The 27,033-nt window shown below is 40.0% G+C and overlaps 1 protein-coding gene across 2 annotated transcripts in view; it reads left to right on the top strand.

Moving 5' to 3' along the window:
- Window positions 1-22,684, top strand: part of LOC134435418 (CMP-N-acetylneuraminate-beta-galactosamide-alpha-2,3-sialyltransferase 2-like) — a 51,964-nt gene extending 29,280 nt beyond the window's left edge. For both annotated transcript variants that reach the window (XM_063184360.1, XM_063184369.1), the window contains 5 exons: window positions 6,846-7,042; window positions 18,405-18,584; window positions 19,752-19,797; window positions 21,607-21,726; window positions 21,993-22,684. In XM_063184360.1, coding sequence (XP_063040430.1) covers window positions 6,846-7,042; window positions 18,405-18,584; window positions 19,752-19,797; window positions 21,607-21,726; window positions 21,993-22,151 — 702 coding nt within the window. In that variant the 3' untranslated portion in view covers window positions 22,152-22,684. The remainder of the gene's footprint in view (window positions 1-6,845; window positions 7,043-18,404; window positions 18,585-19,751; window positions 19,798-21,606; window positions 21,727-21,992) is intronic.
- The last annotated feature ends 4,349 nt before the right edge of the window (window positions 22,685-27,033 follow it).

Raw genomic sequence — 27,033 nt, 5'->3', positions numbered from 1 at the left:
AAACTACCGGTAGCCATAGGTTTTCAAAACGGTAGAATACAAGAGGTAGACTACCGCACCCTGTTTGTAAACATCAACAAGTTATTTGTAACAGGACGAATAGTGAAAACATACAAAATAACCAACTAGTTTAAATGTCAGAAATACAACTGCAAGCAATGCGCAGTGCTTTCACCAGAACAGTGTTTGCCCATTCTGATGGGAAAGTCAAAATATAGCCGCCTACTAGGCCTACAACAAAAAAACCATAATGGGATCACTGTATCAACGCATTGCAATTCCAAGTCAATAATTCTGTGATATCAGCTAGACCATTTTGAAGCAACACTTAATGTGAATCCATTCTGCATAATGTTGTGAACAATTCATAAACAATGGGTAGAAATAAGAGGAAATAACCAAAACATGCCCCAAATTGCAGTTCAATGTTTGCAGTCTGATATAGTATCCATTATCCCTCCATTCTCGGCCAGTTCTTGTCAATCTGGTGGCCTAGGCCTGCCCCCTTTCCCTCTTTCATTTTTTTGTATTTAGAAAATGGCATCTGTAAACATAGCATAGCATCTGATCTAGTACCTACAGGTACATTCATACTGAGTGTGTATATTGGCCTACTGAGTGTATAATGAATATTCATTACCTCCACCAAGGAGGTTATGTTTGTTAATGTGAAGTGTAAAGTGTTATGTTGGTTGAAGTTCTGATTTTGTGGCACTTTTTGGTATTACTGGCGCCCTCAATACATAGGCCTATTCTGCTCCAGGCGACTGCCCTGTCTGCCTATGCCTAGTGCTGGCTCTGGCACCATTCCTTGCATAAAACCAGTGTATGTTTCGTTATGAGGGCAGAGCCTGGCTACATTGGTTTTCGTTGGGTTACGGAGTGATACTCGATCGGGTGCCTAACCGGTAAAAAAGTTCAGTCAGATGACTTTTTTTTGCTTTAATCCCTGTGCCCTAGGTAGCATGTTCTCCATCCTCTAATTTCCATAACAGATAAACATATTTTATTTGTATGAGAGAGGGTAAAAGACAGGACCTTTCCATATGTATGAAGAACCCCATAAGATCACCTAATTCTATATTTTTACAAGGCATTGTGCATATTGTGAGAGCATTTCAGTCATCTTTAGAATGGCATTACAGATTACTCAATATAGGCCTACATGTAGGCCACAGTATGGCTTCAGTTTAAATTAAATGGAAATGATTTCTTAGTATATGTTGAGTAAGAAGACAGAGGTAAATTGTTTTTTTTTTTATTTGCAGACAAGTCCTCACCTAGTACTTGTGCCAAAAGTTGTATTAGTTAGCTCAGTAATCATTGAGTACTTAAGTTGCTATCAAAACTGACAGCTGATGGACAACATGTACCGTAGGTCTTGTGCCACCCTTACCCATAGGAGAAATATCTATATAGAAAAACAATTATCATATGAAAGTAAATCATTACCTGTACTAATTTTCTTGATATGCAAGGCACACAAATAGTCTGGGAGGAAGGATAGTCTATCATACCCCCCCCCCCCAAACAAAATGCCACAAGACTTTTTTTAACCTTCAAGATTTTGAGTGGTAACAGTAACATAACTCATTCCCACTACACCCTTTTGCATAATATTGTACATGTCCTCAGAATGCTCTACATGTTTCAGTTCTATGTAGTTGTACTGTACAGGACAGTGCAGTGCAGTACAGTACAGTACAGTACAGTAGCATACAGAACGGTGCAGTATAATAAAGTACAGTAGAGTATAGTACAGTACAGTACAGTACAGTACAGTAGCATACAGTACGGTGCAGTACAGTACAGTACAGTAGCATACAGTACGGTGCAGTATAATAAAGTACAGTAGAGTATAGTACAGTACGGTACAGTAGCATACAGTACGGTGCAGCACAGTACAGTAGTATATAGTACGGTGCAGTATAGTAAAGTACAGTACAGTACAGTACAGTAGCATACAGTACGGTGCAGTCTAGTTAAGTACAGTACAGTACAGTAGCATACAGTACGGTGCAGTCTAGTACAGTACAGTACAGTATAATACAGTAGCATACTGCACGGTGCAGTAGAGTACAGTACGGTATATCACATTACAGTACAGTACAGTACAGTACAGTACAGTACAGTACAGTGCAATATTATAGAGTACAGTATAGTCTTGATGATTTTTGGGCTACTTTGACTTTAGCTCTCCAAAGCCAATAGGATTTCCACATGCTGTTGTTTTAAGTTTTTGAAAGACTATTTTAATAGCCTATGTGAGAGAGGGAAGGCAGGCAGACATGTTTTAAACAAAGGACCACACCCACAAATAAAAAATAACGAGCAAACAATGAATTAAGTGGTTAGGTAGTCAACATGTCATCTAGATTAAAGCCAAAAGTAGATGAAAAACAGACATGTTACCATTGTGCTCTTTTAAAACAAAGTATTTGTCAATATACTGCATATATCATATATTCATAAATGCCCTTATCACTCCATTGTACACTTAGGACTGAGATATACATATCTGAACATCAGCATACATTTTATTTTGTAATGGCCTATAGTAAATCATCCAAGCTGTCACTGACACTTGATATGTACATGTATTATTGACTTGATTGATATGAATATTTCAGTTGGACTTCTAGGGTTAAATCATTGAGGGGGTCCTAAGGAAGTAGTAGTAGTTTGTGTGTGTGTGCGCATGTGTAAGTGGGATTAAAATTATTGTTTGCCATCTATCTTTGTCTGAAGAGCAGACTGAGTGTCTGAACCTGCTAATGCTAGCATGCTAACATTGGGAGAGTTATGTGTGGCCCAGTTCAAAGGTTTATCTCTTCTCCCCTAAATTTTCTAACCACAATTTTCTTTTTGGATTTTATAGATATGACCCACTGCAAGTTTTTAAAACTCTTAATGAATGTTGGTTCAATAGCTAACTGCCCAGAAATTAGCTCTCAATTGTAGAGTGATCTCATTCTGACCAATTTTTTTTATGATTTTCCTCTTTTTGAATCTAAATAAGACATATATAACATTGTTTTCATGGTAAGTTTTGCACATATTTTCAAAGTTCAGTTTGTATACATCACACACAAATAGGTGGATTGGCCCATAACACCATTATGTCCAGGCAGTACAGCATTTTACTACTATTGGCTCGTTTTGGGCAGCCATCTTGGATTTACCCCATAAAAATGACCTTAATGACATTGAAATTTGGGGCACCCCTTCTGAAATGATGGAGAACACCCTAAGGAAGGTCTACACCGATTTTGGTGCTTCTATCCAGCGCGTAACGATTAGGCCCTTTTTGGACGGTAAGAGACCCAGCTAATTTTTGCATTTGCCGAGCTGTGGTCAACTTGTTGTTGACCGTTGCTCTCTTGTGGCGGTTTCCGTGTACTGCAGGACGTTTGGAAATGACACGCAGGATGTTTTTGAGATCGATTTTTTTGTGTCAGCGGGGAGAGGGCTTTGAATTTGATGAAACAAATATGATGCGTCCGGCGCGATAGGGTTAAGTTAAATTAAAGCACTTCAACGCATTGAACACTGCCGGACTGATACACACAACAGTCAATAAAAAGTAACCTACTGGTTGCATTGCCTCATGACGGATGAAAAATTGTCCTTGCTTTCAGTCGAAACGTAATGCATTGCAATGCATCGTAGAATCGAATTGAATCGATTCCAATCGAATCGTTACCTCCCGAATCGTAATCGAATCGAATCATAAGGACAGTGCCAATGCACACCACTACTCGTTAGTACCGTTCGAAACGCGATTCAAATGCATTGGCCTCGGAAGTGTGACCCAACCACGGAAAACAGGGCTTTATAGTGACGGCACCACTACCGTTATAGATTATTTTAATGTTGTTGAAACACAATGCATCTCGTACGATAGGGCTCCATGGAGGTAGTATAAGACCTGGAGAGAGTGAATAAGTCCCGCCCCCAGTCATTTCAATGGGGAATGCTAGGCTGGTGAATTCAGCCAAAATTGAACGAATTGTCAGCTTCCAAAATGGAGTTTCATGGAGCTCATTTCCGACATCCAGTTTACTCAGCCAATTACGTGCCACGTTACTGACTGAAGTAAGGTTGACCAGAAAGCTATATGGAAGACGGGCATTGGATGCATGGAGGTATTATAAGGTGCCCAACCACAGACCTGTAAAGGTCTTAGACAGGTCATCAGCTGGGAAAATTAGGCCTTTCGTCCTACCGCACTTTTCTCTGTGGATTACTGACCAGAAGCCCTATTGGAAGAAATTAAAACATGGGGCCACGTCAATTTTTGCTTTTCCAAAATGACTTGTTTTCATGCATTATTACATTGTACTATAAGGTGATATTCATGAACGATTAACTACTTTCAGCACTATTCTGTCCTATTTCCTTACATACATGTTTACAAAGGTTGACTAAACTAAAACAAATGAAAATAGAGTTGGCCACCTTGCAATATCCAAAGGAAAGTGCTGAAAATAATGCTGAATGAGGGGGTGAGCAGGGGTAGGGGGGCAGAGTGGGGGGGAATTAGGGTGTGAGGGGTCAGAATGGTGTGTGTGTGTGTGAGTGTGGTGGTGGTGGGAATAGTGTGGGGGGTTTGAGGGGGAAGAATAGTGTGTGCGTGTGTGTGTGTGTGGGGGGGGGGGTAAGTTGAGTTGGGGGGGGGGTTGACCTGCCTAACTTTTCATATTGGATGGGGGGTGGGCGAATATTTTGTGGGGGATTGGGTGGAGAATGAGAGAGGAGGGTGAGTGAGGGGTGGGGGGGCAGAGTAGCATGGGGGGATGAGTGAGGGGGTTGGGGGGCAGAATAGTGTGTGGGGGGGGGGGGGCAGAATAGTGTGTGGGGGTGGGTGGGGCAGAATAGAGCGGGGCGCGCGTGCGCACACACATGCACGCACACACGCACACACACTCACCCTTGCTTTATGCAAAAAAAATGTAGTCCTGAAAAACTTTTGGTCAGTAATCTAATGCGAAAAGTTTGGAGGGTCAATATCCTTTTTTCAGCAGTCAATTGTGTATGTGTAATTCAATCATTTTCTGACAACAATCCTTAGGATATTTCCAAGGGGCAAGATATATATTTACATCTTTCTGTTGCCAACCTTTGTACTCACGTCTGTAGATAGGAGATAGGACAGAATTTCACTGGAAATAGGGTATCTTTATTGATAATTATGGCCTTACAGTATTGAGAAAAATGTATGAAAGACTGCCATTCTGAAAAACAGAGAACATTTTGAATTTTGGAGCACATTTGAGATGGCAACCAGCTGGTGAATCTTTTTCAATAGGTGTTCTGGTCTGTAATCCACTGTGAAAGCCCTGACAACACAATAGGCCCAATGTTCCAAGCTATTGACTCTGTATGTGCATTTCAATCATTATTTTCAGCATTTTCCTCTGGATATTGCAAGGTGGCCAACTTAATTTTCATTTGTTTCAGTTTAGTCAACCTTTGTAAACATGTATGTAAGGAAATAGGACAGAATAGTGCTGAAAGTAGTTAATCGTTCATGAATATCACCTTATAGTACAATGTAATAATGCATGAAAACAGGTGATTTTGGAAAATGGCGGCCATATTGAATTCTGAGCAAAAACTGACGTGGCCCCATGTTTTAATTTCTTCCAATAGGGCTTCTGGTCAGTAATCCACAGAGAAAAGTGCGGTAGGACGAAAGGCCTAATTTTCCCAGCTGATGACCTGTCTATCTGTGTGCCTAACACTAAACTCGTGCACCCACCAATCATGTTTGAAGTGGATGTCGGAAATGAGCGAATTTGTGATAATGGCGAAGAGGAAGTGCCTTGCTAATTGGCGAAGCTAACCAGCCAAATCCTGACCGCCTGGTCTGGATCTATGGCTTTTTCAGAGGGGGGCGTTTGGCTTGAGCAAGTTACTCAGGGACTTGTGGGAAACTGTCAAGAGGATGTATGATGAAGTTAGAGGGAGTTTTTTTTCCCTTCCAGTTAACAGTTCACCATATTTCCATACTTAACTAGCCTGTATTCTACTGTATGCTGATCTGAGGCAAGTTCATGTATACCTCTCTGGTGTGTGTGGGTGAGTGTGTGTGTGTGTGTGTGTGTGTGTGTTTGTGTTGCCTTTCATGTTACAGCAATGCTGCACATATGTAGTTTGTTAGCCTTTTGCTTAGCTCATAGCAACGCAAACGGTTCAGTACTGACATTAGAAGCGCACACGCTCTTCCACGTTTTCATAATTGCAATACCTTTGCTTTCCAGTCGCCTATTACTGCAGATGGGCCCGTTGACAGGCCTGTTAACTCTTCGCTGAAAACACTGAGCTACACCATAACAACATTGCTATGACAACGCAAAGAGTCTCAAGTAATCGATCAGGACTTGGTTTAAACTACTTTTGTGACAATGAGCACATTACCACAATAATCGGGTTATTGGAGTAAACTGTTTATTGCTGTTTACATGCAGGCCGTCGGTTGCCTGTGTTCCACTCAAGTGTGTGACACGAAGCTAGAATGTCAGGCTTGTGATTGGCTACTTATCATTCTAGAATGTCAATAACCTGATAATAACCCAATTATGCTGAATACATGTATTCAGAAATCAGCTTATTAGCCAAAAACCTACCTGTGCAAATCGGATTTCTCATAAACCGATAACGGCAATAAACCGATTATTAAAACTGTTTATTCAGTTTACATGAGCACTTGAATAAACCGGTTACTCCAAAAACCTGATTATAAATGGTTTATTGATGTGCATATAAACAGGCTCAATAAGGTTATAACCGAGGCTCTGTGTTAGCTAGGAGTTAACCAAGATGATGTATTGATGATTTAACAGCGGATGCAGAACACACGTTCAGGATGGAAGGACTACAAAAGAGTTGTGGATAAAATTTTCCAAACCATCCCAGACAAGGAGATGCACAGGGATGCTGGTCCTGAACGCTGTAGAGTGTGTTCAGTGGTCGGCAACTCTGGGAACCTCATTAACTCTCATTATGGTCCTATGATTGATGATGGTGATTTTGTCTTCAGGTAAGTGTGCCCTGTGGGTGGGATCAATACATTACTGCACAAAGGTCTGAAGTCATTCATCAGGGGTAGTGTGAGGGGTGGTCCTTGGGGTGGACCGACTGGGGTGGGGGTTGGGGGAATCAGTGCAGGATCCCCGTTGACTTGCATTAATACCTAATGAAGTGTTAAATCAACTAGTATGGTGCTCCAAAGCATCATGACACTTATATACAAAGACCAAGATATGGTGAACACCATCAGTCCCGACCCGCAACATCTTACAATGTTATATAATAATATGTTATCCATTTATATGTGGCATCATCATTTTAGAGATTATGGGCCCTTATCTGAAGGGTATGTAAAACCACTGTGTCTAGAGCAGGGGTCAGGAACCTTTCTGGTGTAGAGAGCCATAAAAGCCAAATTTTTACGAAGAAATTTTCATGCGAGCCATACCATGTTAAAAACAAGTATGTGTTTCAATGAAGCCCAACAATTCTAGAATGTACTGTCAAATTATTACTTTTATTTATAACAGGTGAGGTTGCCTACTGTGAACTTCGTGATGGCGGGAGTCCCCCAAAAAAGACGTATTTCTTAGATGTAATTTCCTTTAAATTAGAAATTTAACACATTTTAATGTCCTGTGTCCCATTTCAGCTCAATACAGAACCAGAACTTTTATTTATAAATATGGGTCGATTCCGTATTTCAAGGGACTGTCGGCAACCGTAGATACTGTAAGTAAGAGCGAGATACAATTCCCAAGAAAGCCACATGTGGCTCTCAAGCCACGGGTTCCTGGTGCCTTTAGAATAGGAGAAGGGAGGAGTTAGCAGTGGGATGATTTGCAAAGTCTGAGACGCATATATAAGAAAGTACCTCTGCGATCTCATCCAGCACCACTCCCAATCAAGGTCTCTGAGGTCCTCTAGCGTGGACCCTTTTGTCATTCCCCATTCCAGGCTACGGGCTTTTGGTGACAGAGCCTTCTGTGTTGCTTCCCCCAACCTATGGATCAGTCTTCCTCTCCATAGCCACCAAGCCCCTAGCCTAGCGCAGCCAGACCCGTACAGCAAAAAGCTGTACCAGGGTCTAGGAGGGCTGGGTGGCAGTGTGGGCGGGATAAACGGTTGCTTCAGCACTCAACGTCACGCAATAGGATGGTGGAACAACCAATCCCCACACACTTCTGTGTAACGTCACAGCTGTCTTTCAGAACGTACACGCGACACGCCCCTTTGTAAGTAAAGCTGCAACTCCCAGCCGTCGTAGCAGTGAATGCGTGTGATCGCCACAGCCACAAACAAGTTTCCTAATAAATCGTGTTTTCACTTATACAGTTCAAAAATGCATCGTTTTCAACCACATGGCCCTCCTTGATCAGTCAGCGAAATGTCGAGCAATTTGGGGCTTGTTAAATGGTTATATTTATGATTTTTGTCAACATGGCATGTTCGGTGTTAGCTAGCTAGCTGTATACCCATAACTAATACATGGCTAGCCGCTAGCTCGGTAGACTAGGTGTCATTCCCATCTATTTAGTAAGCGACTTACAGACTTTCAAAGCTCCCAAATGTATCGTTTTTAATGACATGGATCTTATTAGAATTTGGGGCAGGCATATAATACAAGGCTGGATACCTAGCTCTGTTATTGATGACAGGTTAGCTAGCCACTAGCGAGGGCCTCTTTGTAGGTGAAGCGGCAACTTCCAGCCGTCGTAGCAGTGAATGCGTGTGATGACCACAGCCACAAACAAGTTTCCTAATAAATCGTGTTTTCACTTATACAGTTAAAAAAATGCCTCGTTTTCAACCACATGGCCCTCCTCGATCAATCAGCGAAATGTCAAGCAATTTGGGGCTTGTTAAATGTTTACATTTATGATTGTTGTCAACATGGCATGTTCGGTGTTAGCTAGCTAGCTGTATACCCATAACTTTCCCTGATTGTCGCTCCCAACGCAGGACGCTCCCCGGTCAGCTCGCTCCCACTAGCCAGACTATCGATCCCACCGCCATATAACGGAGCTAGTTATCTTTTTGATGTTAGTTTTTTGTTTCTAACCCTAGTTTTTGTTTCTAACCCTAACCCTAACCTGGATACCTAGCTCTGTGTTGTTGATGACAGGTTAGCTAGCCACTAGCTTGGTAGACTAGGTGTCATTCCCATCTATTTAGTAAGCTACTCAAAGACTTTCAAAGCTCCCAAATGTCTCGTTTTTAATGGCATGTGTCTTATTAGAAATTGGGGCAGCAATTTCATTCTACACCTACAGTAGTGGTCTGATAATAGCGTGTGACTATCTGGTTCTGTAAAATGCTCAACTTAGCTTACCGAGTTTAAAACATCGAATGATGAAATGGTAATGTGTTGAGATCTATTTGTGTCTGATAAGTTCATGGTGTATTATTACATCAATCCATGTCAGCCACACAATGTATTATCATCCAGGCTTTTTAAATTAAGTTAACACTTTCGTGCTGTGCGTAGCACGGACGGACACCATGCTTCTTCTTAGAAAGTTTCCTGTTTACTAGGTAGCCCGGCCCCCCTCGCGATTTGATTGGCCCTGTCATCGGATAACTTTCAGCCTCGCAAAACGACCAGGGTCCGCTAGACTTCCCCCGAGAGCAAGTTCAATTTGTGGTCGCTAGGGGCGTCTAGATTTCTAGGCTACCAAGCCCCCACACTGACTACTTTCAAAAAGCAATCACATTTATTCACTGAGGCCTATAGTCCTTAACCACCCCCCCCCCCCCCACCCCCCCCCCCCCCCCCCCCCCCCCCCCCCCCCCCCCCCCCCCCCCCCCCCCCTACTCCACTTCTACCCCTCCTCTCTTATCCCCTCTATTCCCTAGCAACATGATCTCTCAGAATTTCGTGCTCATGGACACGGATGTTTGGGACACAAAATCCGTGCTCCTGGACACGGATTTTGCCAAAATTCTGTGCTCCTGGACACGGAATTGTTTTCCGTGATGGACACACGGAAGTGCTCTCTCTATACTTCCCATGCTCTATGTTTCCAATGTCTTGTGTTTTCCCAGGATTTTTCTGATTTCAAATATTTTTTCTCAAAAAACATTTCTTACTGACAGGTTAGGGTTAGGGATTGTTTTGGTCTGGGCACAGCTATTATTATTTTATTCATTATATGAATTTGATAGCCTATCCACCAACTGGAAAAGGTATTTCTCAAAAATATGTCTTTGATGACAGGTTAAGGTTAGGGAATGTTTTGGTCAGGGCACAACTTAAATTGCTATAGAATTATTTTGTTTAGGATTAGCATTTGGTATGTATTTTCTAATGATAGTTAACACAGTAATGTGGGAATATAGAAAGCACCTCCATGTGTCCAACACAGAAAAAAAATTCTGTTTCCAGGACGGTTGGCCCCTGAAGGTTACATTTGGCCCCTGTTCCTAAAAAAAGCTAGAACCGCCACTGTCCAGGAGCACAGAATTTTGGCAAAATCCATGTCCAGGAGCACGGATTTCGTGTCCCAAACATCCGTGTCCAGGAGCACGGAATTTAGGAGATCAGGCTGTAACTAGCCCCCCATCTCCTTTAGTAAAGAAACCTTGGGTTACTTGAAAGGGGGACAGGTCGTTTCGTCTAATGATTTTTTCCGAGGGGACCATTCGTAGAAAACTTGGGACCCTTCGTATAAGGCATGGGACGATTCGTCGAAGACGTTCCGTCTACCACAAATACCTACGAAACGTCCTTAAATTTGAACTAAACATCCTTAGTATTATTTAAGTGGCATTAACGTTACTTGCAGTGACTTCAAACAAGTTCCATTCAGAAGCAAAGCAGATATATGACTTACAGAGATTCAGACAGAAAACAGTGACATGGAGGTGAGATGTGGACTTGCGCCTTGAACTTGAGTCAGATTTGAGTCGCAAATTGATGATTTAAGACTTGACTTGGCAATATTAAAAATGACTTGTGACTTGACTTGGACTTGGTACTTCTTTAGATAAAATGCTGTGAGTTTATGCGAGTCGCCAACTGTCTGGTCTCACTTCTTTTTTGGCTTCTCCACTACGTTTAAACTTTGACTGTGTTAAATATCTGAACACCCCACAACAATGTTTGGTCCTGGTAGTTGGAGAGCTGGACGAATCTGAAAATTCACCAAGATCCACGAATAGCTTGCAAAGCTGAGTAGAAACACATGGATTTGACAAGAGTCAGGTTATAGTCACTGGATGCGACTTACTTCGAATGCAACTTATACCAACTTCGATTGCATTGAATCAAAGGTATCTGTCGTTGCATGAACATGTTCTGAAACGAGACAGTCACCAAAGGCACTCCTCCCAGCCTATTTGTATGCTTTCCATTCACAAATTACATTTTAGAAGAAATATTTGGGTCAATGACGTTTTAGTACACACATCAGGGTGGTGCAATGATAGCTAATGCGACTATTGTATTCATTTTTGTTGCTTTTTTGTGGATTGTACGAGAAGCATATTCAGTACATTAATTACCAACTCCTAATTAATTTATGGGCATAGATAGCATGATAAACCAGCCTAAATGTGAGATTGGATGTGTAATTTAGTCTGGCCCCGATGAATAGTACATCCAAAGATTGTTGATGAGAACAACCCGTTGTCTTTCAAACCGTGCCTGTGCCTAATAGGCCGGCACTCTGACCAATCAGCGCTATCTTTCTCGTTGATGTGCTTTCCCAACGTTGCGAGCTTTGTCGTCACTCCCTCAAAACCCTGCCTGCTTTGATTCAAAACAAATATCTGCGTTGTGATTGATTTGCCAGATTCTTGGCAAGCTGGCAGACCACTCAAACGATGCATGGCTCGACCACTCACAGCCAGAAAATGTAGGCGTCCAGCGGTTGGCACTGGTTTACTAGGCTAGGGAATAGATACAGTTGTACCACCTGACTCCTGAGGCAAAAAAAACCCCTGTCATTGACCCATTTACCAAATAACAGATATTTAGTGATCTACAGTGAAATTTGCCGCCAAAGATGTAAATAGTGGACACTAAGAAGATCCACCAATTCTTGTATGAAAAGTGTTGCCTGGCTCTTGCCCAACCTGTAGTTCCGCTCAGCTCCAGCTAGACACATGCAGAGGTCTGGTAGGGACCGAGCTATGAAAAGTGTACATTTCCAAGTCATATTGAATGCGTAAAAATTGATGGTGGTTGTAAATGTTGATGAGAAAGGTACAAATCGTAAATGGGCACCATAAGCTAACCATTAGGCCTACCTGATCCACCTTTAAAACAGCATTGTATACTTAAAGGGACACTGTGTGAGATTTTTAGTTGTTTATTTACCTTTTTCATGAATACTTACCACCACCATCAAATTCTAAGTATTCATTATGACTGGAAAAATTGCACTTTTCATACATGAAAAGGGGGATCTTCTCCATGGTTCGTTAGCTGCAAAAATGACTGAGCTTGGGCCATACTAGAAAATATTAGTTTATTACTTACCAGTTTCAATGAGCAGCATAGTTGCAGTACCTTTTTTTTTTTCCAGATGAGGTTTTTTATTAGAGACTTAATTCACAAGTTACAATATACAAGTTGAATTATTGTTCTCCAAGTTTTTTTTTTTTTAACAATGCAATACAGGAACAAGTGAATGTTATGTACAGTTATGGTTCTTAAATGACAATATCATCGTACATAATCCACAAAAAATACAAAACAAACAAAAACAAAATCCCACCCCCCACCCTAAGATAACAACACAACATACCAACAACAAACAGAGGAGATTGTCTACTTGCATATCACTAGGAAATAGTGTTATAGAGAAGGGAGAGTAGATTAAGAGTTATTACATGTATTAGTTGGTTACATGTATTGGCCTATTAGCATCAAGATAATGGACAAAGGGATCCCAGATTTTTTCAAAATTACGTGTTCTATCTCTGAGGGAAAATCTAATTTCCTCAAGATGTAGGGTGTTAGTGAGCTCGTTAAGCCATGCTTGTAGGGAAGGAACTTGTTGTTTCTTCCAAAAGGTAAGTATAAGCTTCTTAGCTGTCAGTAGTCCATATGATACAAATTGCTGTTCATGTGTTGTGAGTTTATATGACTGATCTGACCACCCCATGAGTATAAGAAGAGCATCTGGTTCAAGAGGTTTTTGAGTGACTTCAGTGAACACTTTAAAAATGCCCTGCCAGTATCCTTGTAGGTTGGGACAGAGAACAAAGCAATGGGCTAGTGACCCTTCACCAGAACCACATTTGTCACAATTTGGAGAAATATTAGGGAATATTTTGTGTAATTTTGTCTTAGAGTAGTGAAGTCTGTGTAATATCTTGAATTGGATAAGACAATGTCTTGCATTTATGGAACAGTGTTGAATTTCTTCTAGGCTTGTTTTCCAGTCTCCATCAGATATCTCTAACCCCAGCTCCTCCTCCCAGGCTTCCTTGATTGCGCTTGTGGAAGGCAGGTCAAGATTCTGTAGGCTATAATAAAAGGATGAAATGGATTTGCTATGCCTAAGACATTTATCTAGACAGGAGGGGCTGGCTGTTGCAAAGTCCTCCGAGTGTGTCTGTACATAGTTTCTAATTTGCAGGAATCTAAAAAAGTTATTCTTGTTTAGACCATATGTCTCCTGGATTTCTGTAAAGGTTGCAAATTTCCCATTTAAATAGAGGTTCCCAATGCGCTTTATGCCCACATCCTTCCAATGTTTAAAGCCATTGTCCATCGTTGAAGGTAAAAAAGATGGGTTATTTGAGATGGGGAGTAAAAAGGATAATGAGTTTGCATTAAATGCAGTTTTTATTTGCTTCCATACCCTAAATGTACTGTGAATAATGAAATTATTTCTGTAGAAAGACTTTTTAAGAACAGTTGGAGAGAGTATTATTGATGTTAGGTCATAGGGAGTGCACTGGTCTTTTTCAAGTTCCATCCACGCCTGATGCTCATTATCATTATTAAATAATAATAAAGCTATAACCCTGAGGCTACAGGCCCAGTAGTAAAGTTGGAAAGAAGGAAGAGCCAGACCTCCTTCAGATCGTGGTTTGCAAATGTGTGCTTTTCTGATCCTGTGGTTTTTGTAATGCCAGATAAAGGGCATAATTAGTGAGTCAAGTTGCTTAAAGAATGCTTTAGGCAGAAAGACTGGAATGTTTTGAAGCAAATATAGTAACTGGGGGAGAAAAATCATCTTAATTGTACTGACCCTTCCAATTAAAGAGATGGGAAGTGTTCTCCAAAACTGAATATTTGATTTTAATTTCTCCAATAAAGGAGGGTAGTTAGCTGCAAACAAAGCTTTTGGCAATTTTGTAACAACAATTCCAAGATAGATGAATTTGTCCTTAGATATTTTAAATGGTAGATGTGAAAGTTGTGAAGGGTCTATCAACCCAACTGGCATGAGTTCACTTTTCCCCCAATTTATTCTATAGCCTGAGAAGCTGCTAAAGTTATCAATTATGTGTAAAATCACTGGAATACTTGACAGTGGCTTTGTTGCATAGATGAGAACATCATCTGCAAACAATGATATTTTGTGAGAGGTGGTTCTGCAATTAAATCCATGTATATTTGTTTCTGACCTTATTGTTTCTGCAAGGGGTTCTATCACAAGGACAAAAAGTAAGGGAGATAGTGGGCAGCCTTGCCTAGTGCCCCTCTGGAGCTGAAATGGGGATGACAGAGTTTTATTTGTTAGAATTTGTGCTTTGGGGTTTTTATAAAGAGTTTTTATCCAAGCAATGAACGCATCACCCATATCAAACTTTTTTAAGACAGCGAAGAGATAAGGCCACTGGACTTGGTCAAAAGCCTTCTCTGCGTCAAGTGACATGACAACCAGGTCAGTCTTTGATGTGTGAGAAGAGTAAAGAATATTAAAGAGGCGGCGGAGGTTAGAAAATGCACTTCGCTCAGGGACAAAACCTGTTTGATCTGTTGCAATTAATTTACCTAGGAGTGTGTTGAGTCGGTTAGCTAGAGTCTTTGCCAAGATTTTCTGATCCACATTTATGAGAGATATGGGCCTGTATCCACCAACTTCCTCAGGGTCCTTGCCCTTCTTAGGAATGACTGTGATGATTGCGTCGTAGAGAGATGGGGGAAGAAGTCCCTCCTCCTGAGACTGTGTGAACATATTGTGCATGAAAGGTGTTAATTCTTTGAAGTTTTTGTATATTTCAGCAGGTATCCCATCAGGACCTGGAGTTTTACCAGTTTTCAATGATTTAATAGTTTTATTTATTTCCTCTACTGTTATATCTGCCCCAAGAAAATCACGATCCTCCTGAGTAAGAATTGGCAGGTTACATTTATTGAGAAATGCCTCAATGCAGGCTGGGTCTTCATTATTTTTACTTGAGTAGAGCTTTTCGTAAAATTGCTTAAAGCGATCATTAATATCTTTAGGTAAGGTCAGGGGTACTCCAGAGTCAGACTTAATCTTGTGAATTGACCTATCATTTTCTATTTTACGTAGCTGTCTAGCCAGAAGCTTGTGAGGCTTATCACCAAACTCAAAATACCTCTGTTTGATGTACATGAACTTTGTTGACAGCCTTTGTGAGACAATCTGGTTATATTTGTACCTAAGTTTAAGTATTTTTTTGTGAGTGTTGGAAGAGGGTGAAGTAGCATTTTCATTATCAAGCTGGTGTAATTCTTTTTCTATTTCTTGCAACATTATTTTATTTTGCTTATTTCTTTGCCCTTTAAATGATATTACACACCCCCTCAGATACGCTTTAAACGTTTCCCACAGCAATGAAGGAGAAATATTTGGTGTATTATTAATGTCAAAAAATGTTTTTATTTCTCTGCTAAGGTAGGCTTTAAATGCGGGGTCACTCAAAAGCTGGGGGTCAAGTCTCCATGTTGGGTTGGGTGAGGAAGTATTATTTAGGTCGATGCAAAATGTGACAGGGCTGTGATCAGAAATTAAAATATTGTGATATTTAGTACTAAGAATATAGGGAATAAGTTTTTTGTCAACCAGGAAATAGTCAATTCTTGTGTAAACATTATGAACTGAAGAGTGAAAAGAATAATCTCTACCAGAGGGGTTAAACATTCTCCACAAATCACAGATATTAGAATTATTAATGTATGATTTTAAGAAATCCCTTGTTTTAGATGGGGGAGCTCGTTGTGTGGAGGACATGTCTAAGTATGGGTCAATGGCACAATTCAGGTCAGCTCCAATAATTAAGCTAGTGAGTGATAAATCTGGGATCAAAGAGAACACCTTCTGAAAAAATGAAGGATTATCAAAGTTTGGCCCATAAATGTTAACAAGAGTCACCGGTGTAGAATTAATCTCCCCAGTCACTATAACATATCTTCCATCTCTGTCAGCTATTGTTGATTTATGCTTAAAATGAATACCTTTTCGTATAAGTATAGCAGCTCCCCTAGCCTTGGATGAGAAAGTAGAATGGTAAATATGACCTATCCAGTTAGACCTTAGTCTGGAGTGTGCATCATTTTTAAGATGTGTCTCTTGTAAAAACATAATATCTGAGTTCAATGACTTCAGGTGAGATAGAACTTTGCCTCGCTTAATAGGATGGTTCATACCTTTTACATTCCAGGATGTGAAAACAAGTCCCCTTGCCTTATCTGTGCTTCTGATGCCGTGGGATGTAGGCCTACTCATTTCAACATGAAACCCGACTTTATTTCTCTCTCCCATGCCCCTCTGAGTGTATTATATGTACAGAAGCAGACACAGTTTCCTATTATTGTTATATCTCCTCTTAAACCCATCCCCATTAACTCCCAAAAAACCCCAAACAAACCCAAAAGACCCAGGTAACCTGTGAACAATGGTGCACATAACACAAAACACATTGCTAGATAAAAATGAAAATAAGAAATAGAAACATAACATATGAGAGTGCACCTGTACCCATGTCCTAGCACAGAAGTTATCGTAGGCGTCCTAGTGTGTCCTGAAACTAGGCTACTATGACCTAAAAGAGCTCCAACTAGCCTACATTGAAAACAAGCAAAACATTTTGAAATGTTTAAATTAAATCAAGTGGGGTAGTAAAATGTCCTCAGCATGAATTTTCTATCCGTTTGATATTTTAAATAATGGAAAGATGAAGACGGGTAGAAAGAAGAAGGGAGAAAAAACCTGCCAAGACGTTATGTCTCAGTCATGTGCGCTGTCAGCCGACGCCACATCACCAGCGTTACCACCAGTGTCAAATAGTCTTTCTGCATACACCGCTGCTTCCTCGGGGTCCGTGAATCGTTGCTCTTTATTCTGGTAAGTGATCCGCAAGGTAGCTGGGAATTGGAAACCATAACGGACATCTTGACGATCGCGCAGGAGATCCTTGGCTCTGCTGAAACGGGCGCGCTGCTTCACTATGGCAGGGGGCAGGTCGGGGAAGATAAGGATCTTTTCCTCCTTGTAGTAAACATCTCTCGCCTGGGCAGCTTTTCGCGTGATGGACTCGCAATCATGGAAGTAGTGCAGTTTAACTATGAATGCCCGTGGATATTGATTCGCCTGGGTATTTCTTGGATTCTGTACAGTAGACCTAAGGGACCTGTGAGCACGATCAATGAGTGGAGGGTTATCCAGTGACAAGGCGGTTTGGAGCAGTTCTGCAATAAACTCACGGGCATTTTTACCCTTCTCCTCGCCTTCTTTAATGTTCAGGATCCGTATGTTTTGCCTCCTGCTACGGCTTTCTAGATCTGTGCATTTTTCGCGCAGTTGCGAAACAGTGTTGGTTAAGAGGCGTACTTCTTCCTGCAGTTTTGCGACCTCATCCGAAGTGAATGATGCACCTCGCTCGAGCTCGGCCAATGTCGTAGCCTGCTCACTAACCACTTCCTTTACGGCCGCAATAGCATTGTTGGTATCTTCTTTCAACACAGTCAATTCGCTCCTTATTGAGGATGAAAACTGTTGTAATCGTTGATCAAGGATGTCCCCGATTTCGGTTTTAAACGAGCGAAGCTCGTTTTGTAGTAGAGCACCGAGTTCATCCAGCATCGCTTTGCTAGTCGGTTGACTAGCTTCTTGTTTGTTAGCGACTGATGATGGGCTGTTTGGTTGTTGTTCCAGCTTTTTCTGGCCTCTACCTGGCATCTCGGACCGATATTATTTCTCAGAAAGTATAATCAGCACACTGTATTGTCCCCATTTGCAGTTATAAGAGTTTTGCCGTTTTTAATTATACAATATTCAGGAGCTCAGTTCAGCTGCGTCTTACTCCTTCATGACGTAACCGGAACCACCCGCAGTACCTTTTTTGACCATTTCCTGCACAGTGTACCTTTAATTGTATCATACTGTCGTTTTGGTCAAGCAGATTGTCTTTTATACACTTTGCCCTCAACATTTCACACATAGAATAAACCGAGGTCCCACCAAAGGCTTTGAGCAGGATGTTGGATCAAGAACTACTCATCGCGTTATTTACCCTGAAAGTGCTGTTGACATGGGCAACTCCACTCACATGGTCTTTTTTGCCTTCAAGCTGGCGGATCTGAAATGGTTGGTTAGTTTGTTCACCACACACACTATCAAACAGTAAGTGCATTCATAAATTTACTTACTAAACATTTGCTGATGAAAATAATGTATTACTAAATATTTAACTAAAAGGACTTTAACTATTTAGTTATGCAACTAAAATTCTATTATAAACATATTATTGAATCAATTGTAAAACATTAATTAGGCAGCTGTTGATGACAACAATTAGATTTCTAAGTAATTAATAAGAAAAATGTTAGGAACACTGTGCAGGATTTTTTTTGTTGATTACTTCCAGAATCCATGCTACCCATTCACTAATGTTACCTTTTTCATTAATATTTACCACCACCATCAAAATTCAAAGTGTTCATTATGACTGGAAAAATTGCACTTTTCATACATGAAAAGGGGGATCTTCTCCATGGTCCACCATTTTGAATTTCCAGAAATAACCATTTTTAGCTGTAAAACTGACTTTACTTGGGCCATACTAGAAATGTTTTAGTTTATTACTTAGGAAACTTTCATGAAAAGATCACATTTGGCAATAGGCAAAAGTTTCAATGAGCAGCATAGTTGCAGTAGCCTACCTTTTTTGACAATTTCCTGCCCAGTGTCCCTTTAAGAATATTAATTCTATTAACAATGATATTGTAAAATATTTGTAATAATTACCTAATCATCCATAGATTATGTTTTACAATCATCCACATCGAAAGTTAAACTAATTATTAAATCAATTATACAACACTTACTAAAACTTTAGCAAATGTTTCACAATTGATTTAATAATGATATATCAATGCTTATAATAGTATTATAGATGCACAACAAACCATTAGTTAACCATTTATAGTGGAAGGTTATTGTAAAGTGTTACCCCGATGGACAGTAATTCACTGTTAATTGTTGTTTGGGGTGCAAATCACCCTTTACACCTCGCAAATCACATCAAGAGCAAATGCAGATATGATGTCACTGGTTTAAGCCCATATTGTATTGCCCAGGAGGATTTCAAATTCACATTTTTGTCTGTAGTGTCCAATTGCACATGCACATGAACTCTAGTTATCCATCTAAATGTACTAAAGGAATGAAATCCATACGAATACACTTGTTCATTAGAGGTGTGAGAAAGGCAACCCGAATATGAACACAACATGAGGTTGTTTCTTTCCTTCTCTTTTTCTTTTTTTCTTTCTTTCTTAATTTTCACAGACAAAACAAGGTTGTGAAAATAACAACCAAAGCAAACATGAGCTTGGTGAGTTATTTCTTGTATATCGGGACACCTTGTCGGCCTTTATTCCTTACTTAACACTGTTGTATTAGGGCTGCTTAGAGGTGACATGGCCCAGTGGGCTAGTGGAACATAGCCGATAGCCCACTTCGCCATTGCATCAAGGGACCGTAGAGTAGAGTATCATTTATTAATCCGGAGGGAAATTAAGTTACCCAGTAGCAAAAGTAAATGCAGACATTACACACATCATTGCACATATAATACAGCACCCGCTAACATGCATTTAGCCATGGTCAGATCTCTCTCTCTCTCTCTCTGACACACAAACACAGCTGTGGTTGGTGATGAGAAGAATACGAGTGGTTCATCACGTGCCATAGCTGTACATAACAAAGAGCAGACAAAAGAAGTTGATAACTGGAAAAAATTGTCCAAAGTCCAGGTGTCTCAAGAAGTCCAGAGAGAAATCGGGGGTCAAGTATCAATTGAAAAGCCGGGAATTCACAAGTTGCACACTGTGTGTGGCCACACCCCCTCTTCACACAGACACACACACACACACACTATGGAAAAATTAGTCAGTGCAATAAATGTCCTAGCTAAAGCAGAGATGTTCCTGGTCGTTGAGGGGGAGGGGGTGGCAGCAGCAGTCAAGAGGGTGGTGAGGGGTGGTGTTGGCGGATCAGCAGCCTCAACGTAGGAAAGAGGTGCAGACGAGTGTGCAGGTGTGGGAAGGTTGATTATGCAGTCACCTCATCTATACTCATGAACGGCGTGACGTTTTCCATGTGCGTTACGCCCATCTGTGGGGGAAAACAACCCAATTGGTGATGTTGGGGTTTAATAAACGAAAGATACGGACCTGTAGACTAGCGTTGTTCACGCGCAATATGCCGAAAACGTGTTGTGTTGCCGGCTGTTCAAATAATATAGCCAAACAGCCGTGGCTGAAGCATGGAATGTGTTCATTTAGGCTAGCCGGTGTAGCATGTAAGTCAATGAGACATTCGGTTTGTTTTCACCCATAAAGGGGCGTAACGCAAATTTAAGAGCAAAGTACCTGGATGGCCGTTCATGAGTATGATGATCTCTTTCTGGGTGTCCTTCTGTGTGGTGTTGAACAGCTGGATGGCCCTGGGGAGAAAGGACCTCTGTAGTCTGTCTGTCTTGCAGGGATGACACGAAATCTGTAGCTGAACAGGTTTCTCTGGTTGTAAAAGGCTGGGTGTTGGGCGATTATGATCAATAGGAATGGGAATTCACGATTCCGGTTCCCTTATCAATTCTTTGAAACGATTCGATCCCCTATCGATTCTCTTATCGATTCTCATTTGCGGAAATTAAACAAATTATTAACTATCGATATAGACACGTTTTCATAGACCAATTATAATCAAAATTTGCATATGTAGCCTTTGATTTTGCTTCTATCCTTCAAATTAGTAGTCATTTTCAAATCGATCACAAATCCTGGGGGAAGCGCCTGTGCCTCATCAAAACAGATTATATTATTGGAATCCACCAAGTGAGAAAGTTACAGGTGTATGCCGCGTTCATTCTTCGAATCGATAAGAGAACCGTTAAGTAAATTGCCAAACGATTCCATGGAATCGAGACGCACGGAACCAGTTCTCAACAGGAACCGGTTTTCAATTCCCATCCTTAAAGACCGAGGTAATTTCTTGACCATTCCACATCTCTCTCCCACTCATTTGCTGTCACCATTGTCAACGTTCCATTCTCAATAATGCCTAAAAAGCCCAAAACCAAATATTTAAAAAATGTAAGTAGTGATCATATATTAGTAGTTGTGATATCTTTTTGTCACAGGTGATGGTTGTAAGCCCTGGTTTCATGAAGTATGTTCATCACCAGTGGCTGAATAAACATGGCCGATATCCATCCACTGGATTCATGACTGTCATTATGGCTTTTCATATCTGTGACAAGGTATGCCAATCACCATTTCTATTTCACATTTGTAATGTTGTACATTTTACAGTAGTTATACAAACAACTGAAGCATAAAATAGTTTCACAGATAACTGAAGCATAAAATACCATCACACTCTCACACAATTGTTGGACAGTAAAATGCAGCCTACTTTTCTACGGTAGTACTTACTTGTTCATTAACTTATGAACTAGACAAAGTAAGGGGAGTTAATTGTAGCATGATGTTAGAACTTGTGATACTGATAATGTTCATGTGTCAGGTCCGAGTGTATGGATTTGGAGCCGACAAGGATGGCAACTGGAATCACTACTTCGAGCGGATACGGCCAGCTTACAAAACAGGCATACACGGGGGGACCTTTGAGTATGTCACCCTCAAGGAACTTCAGAAAAGGAACAAACTTGAACTGTATGAATGACCTCTGGAAACAGAGTTACAGTGCATTCAAGTCTTACCAATGTTATTTAGGACTATTATCTCTATTTCTCTGTGAGTGTGCATACGTATGTGTGTGCGTGCATGCATGCGTTTATCTGCCTGCCTGCCTGCGTGTATGCCTGTGTACGTGCGTGTGTGCGTGCGAACATGAGCACTTTCTCATGAACTCTGAATAACTGGTGCCTTCCTGGCAGCGTCCATAGCTGGTGTGTTAATGTGGGAATGAATGTGTATTTGAAAGCACTTTGAATCAACTGTATAACTGTGCTAGATATATTTTTATTGATTTTGATTTGATTGATTGAAATAAGTTATTTACTGGATTCAATGTCATTTGATGGCAACACTTACGCAACACAACATTACACAACACAATCAGTATAGCCTAAATTAATTATGGGAGACCAACAATGAAAAATAATCAAACATGATCATGATTAAACATTTTTGCAATCATAATAATTATATCTATTGTAAAGAACACCACTTTGAGTCAACTTAAATTAAAGCAAGCATGTGGAATTAACTAAATTGTTTTCATTCTGTCATTAATTTGTTGTATTCTTTCTATGTAGCATGCTCAAAAACATTTTGAATTGGTTCAGTTTTTTTACAGCATACAATATTTATCACATAACTCCATCATCCAAGGCAAGATGATATCTTGTCCAGACAGTTTCACGGTTATCTACCTTTGCATGCACATTGCTGTCACAGTAGCAATGTACCATGCAAAGATTGTTCTGATACAAACCCTCAAAGAAATTCGTCGGAAATTTCGTGTTTAGTTTCACATGATGTAGCTTAAACAGAACACATGAGCAGACAAGTGCATAAATGAAGTTCGTAAATCAATTGTTCCAGAGATTAATTGAGAAGGGACCTAGACAGGGGCGTAGGAGCAACTTCTGGGACCCAGGTACCCCCCCCCCCCCAAACAAACAAACAAACAACGAAACAAAACAAAAACACATGCACAATAAAACACACACTCATAAACTATCCTAGGTTTACTACCAGCCCTGCCACAAATGTACTGAATGGTTTTGCAATTATTTATAAATATTTATGTAAATAATTGCAGATTTTGCAATTAATTCATCTAATTAAACGCATCCTAATCTCACATCATATAACTCGAATTCTAGGATAAAGCGATAGGTAAGTTTTGGTGAAGTTCTGACACTAGACATGTTTCAAAATTACAAAATAAAGTTTCTCTCATTTCTCCCACTACTGTCATTACTCCAAATCTCAATTAGCATTCTGGTGACATTTCAAGGGTGTAATTAAATGGGCCAACTCCCCAGCTAGACAGTGGTGTGGCAGTGTGTATACTGTATTTCCATTGAGTAAAAGCTGAAATGCAACCCAAAGGGTAACTTATCTTAGTGGGTGCCTACCGCTGATGTGTTTAGATCCTATTTTAACCTAGAAAGATTCAAATGACTGCCATTAATTCATATAAAAATAACTTAATGAGTTAGTTTTTGTATAGGCTTTTGTCTCCATTTGTTTCATAACATGAACTACTGTACTTCGGGTTAGATTGAAATCAGTATATTTAAGCCCTGAGACGTCTCAGCCGTGAGAGAAGGTGACAGCCCTTATGGCTGATGAATTCAGCTATATTTCGACAGACTTAAGACGGGCTCTCGGCTGTGAGAAGGTGACAGCCCTTACGTCTGATTAATGCAGTGATACTGGAAGACAATTGCCTCTTTCACATGCATGCATGGGGACAGGGACGGGGATGAGGGCAGCGCAAGCCCGAGAGATTCACAGGCCGTTCAGTTGCCTTCTTCTGGCAACCCTTCTGTGGGCGGCCACCATAGTTTGGGAAACACTGGTCTGTTCTAAAGATAGAAAATGAGAAATGATCATGAGACTGTCCTTTTGATAACCTAACAGAAGGGCATCAGCTGTTAGGTTAACTTGTTAATTTGGCCTCATCTTTCTTGGGAAAGTGTTAACAATGGCTTTGTTTCCAATTCTCTCTCTCTCTCTCACTCATGCTTTTCTTTTCGATTTATAACTATAACATATAACTAAAATGGTGTATGAAAGTGAACTTAACATTTCAGGCAGAGGAGTTGTCTAACATATTGGTTATGATACACGTGTTCAATGAAGGCTAGGACAAAAAAAAGAAACAACCTATTTATGTTCCCAGAATATTAAATGAGTGACATAAACAAAAAAGGAAGAAAATAATATTCTTCATCATAATCATCATCGTCTTCATCATTATCATCATCATTATGCTATATCAACTGCCCGGCAGAAAAAAAATGTCGTAGCCCAAAAATAATTCATACTCCAATATGTTGCTGGGACACCTTTAGCTTTGATAATGGCACACATTTGCTGTGGATTTTTTTCGATGAGTGTCAGCAATGATATTACCATCCAGTGTTGCGTTCATTTTTACCAAGATCTTGTATTAATGATGCTGGGGTCTGAAGGCTTTGCAAGGCCTTCTCCATAGCAACCCAATTATCAAGGGGTGAATGACCAGTCGATGTGTGACAATGCAGCCTTGTGCTCCCTGACACACACTTTCAAGTTTGAAATGAAAATATTATGTCCCAAGATTTAATGCAGATTATCTTCATTTGAAAGCAGATTCATTGTCCAGTTACTGACATAATTGGCCAACACAGTGAATACCGCATCACTCAGTAGGGAGTTGCGTCCCCTAAAGGATGGATCTTTAAAAATATATGTTTGTTTCGCCTTTTTAGCCTTTATTGAGATTAGACAGTTACAGTTTTTTTCAATCACCAACAAGTTTTTGTCCATTTTTCAGTAACAGTTGCAAACCTCTAAATACTGTAAACACAACATGGGCTTTCCCTAGCCATTCAGTTGACACATTTCACACTGTTTTCATACAGTTAGCAGTCAATGAATGCATAATGCTTACATTTTCTATACACACAGGATAACCTCAGCAACAAAATGATGTATCTTTTATGCACAGTGCACAGTGGGCAAAAATGTAACTACAACAAAAGCTTGATATAGCAGGGCAATAGTGAATAGATTATCAATAAATACAATCAACAAAATGTCAGTTGTTCAGTTCTGTTTAAAGTTTTTGACAAATGTTGATATTTTGTTGATATTGATATTTTGATGGAAATTATCACAGATAGAAATTTTTCATGATTGGCAGCTGAATTCAACTGGTTTATCTAGGTCTAACAAAATCTTCATGTAATTTATGTAAATTATTGTCAAACAAACAAGCCAAAAATAAAGTGCTGGAACTGTAGAGAAGCAGTGTTGCGCTCTTCCTTTGAAAACGAAGTCAATGTTGTCCATGAAGTCATGGATTTGGAAATACATGAAAATGAATGCAGTTATTACTGTATAGTGTATACAAAGATTACATATTTTTATTCTTTTTATTTGTTTCATGATACATATTTCTTCACTATAAGTGATATTGCAAAACACATTATGTTCTAGTATTTCTACTGTACCTCCTGTAGTCAACAGTAAAAAAAATATCTGCTTCCTACTTGAATTCTTTAATGTAAACAACATATAAGTACAGTATTGTTCCCTACAAGATATTTAGTGCAAACAGTGAATCGCACGATTTCCATGCACATGGGCTACCTGGAAAACTGAAACATAAAAGTCAATGCAGTTTTTGTAATGTCAACAATATCAAATATTTTGAAACCTGGGGTACTTTGATTGACCCCATTTACAGGGAAGTGAAAACAAATGTTCTTTAAAAATCAGATAACATTTTTCAGACAGTATGAACTACAACTATGAGGAAACTAAACTGCGTAATTCACCCAGGGAGTGGTGGAAGATTTGCCGTTGTCAGTTCATACACACACACACACACAAACAGGCGCGCACACGCACACACACACACACACACACACACACACACACACACACACACACACACACACAGAGAGAGAGGGAGGGAGGTATGCAGCTATCCATGTGACTAATGGGAGAATGACAACTGCTGTGCCCATGCATTTTGGGTAGTGGAATAATAAAAAAATAACAAGAATAATAATAGTCTAATAATAATAATACTAGTAATGGTAATAATTATAATAATAATAATTATTATTATTATTGTTATTATTATTATTGATAAAAATAGAAACCCAGTTCAGCAATAGCATGCCAAGGTAGGCAATAGGCATATGTCCGAGCTAAGCTTGATTCAACATGATGGGCCTAATGAATGGCTGTTTTCTACTGTTAATTGGAAAAAAAAACGTCCACAAGAACATCCATGTTGACTCTGTGCTTTCCCTTGAAACTAAGAGAACTGACCGAATCGTTGGACTATCATGACGTGATAGGCGAATTAAAAATATTTAAAAAACGCCTCCTGTTGTAGCATTTATTAAAAGGAGTCATCAAAAGTAAGACTACTAATTGCTTTTTTTCTAATAAATGGACATATGCCTAATTGTTAATATTATATTTCAACAGCCCGTATCACGTTGGTGCTATGTAATTTTGCAGCCGAGCCATGTTCTCATTTTTTATTTTATTTTAATTTATTTATTATTCATCATTAAACTTTGGATGCCTTATTTCAATACCTACAGATGTTTTGGTACAAGGTCGAGCCAATTTGTGTGAGTGTGTGTGTGTGTGTGTGCGGGCGTCCTTGTGTCTGACGGGTTGCGTCTTTGTGCTGTTAAGTGATTTGCTTACAAACGAGGCATACCTTTTCAAATTCGACCTTACTCCATGCTTATAATTTCTAGCATGGTTACAAACTTTTAACAAAAAAAATGCCATCAAAAGTTTTTTATGGGGTCTTGGCCCACTGACTATACAATGTAAACAGGGTTACTATGAGCCAAAAA

The sequence above is a fragment of the Engraulis encrasicolus genome, chromosome 2, assembly GCF_034702125.1.
Source record: "Engraulis encrasicolus isolate BLACKSEA-1 chromosome 2, IST_EnEncr_1.0, whole genome shotgun sequence".
Lineage (NCBI taxonomy): Eukaryota > Metazoa > Chordata > Actinopteri > Clupeiformes > Engraulidae > Engraulis > Engraulis encrasicolus.
The sequence above is the reverse complement of the archived record's forward strand: the minus strand, read 5'-3'. Positions and strand labels throughout refer to the sequence as shown.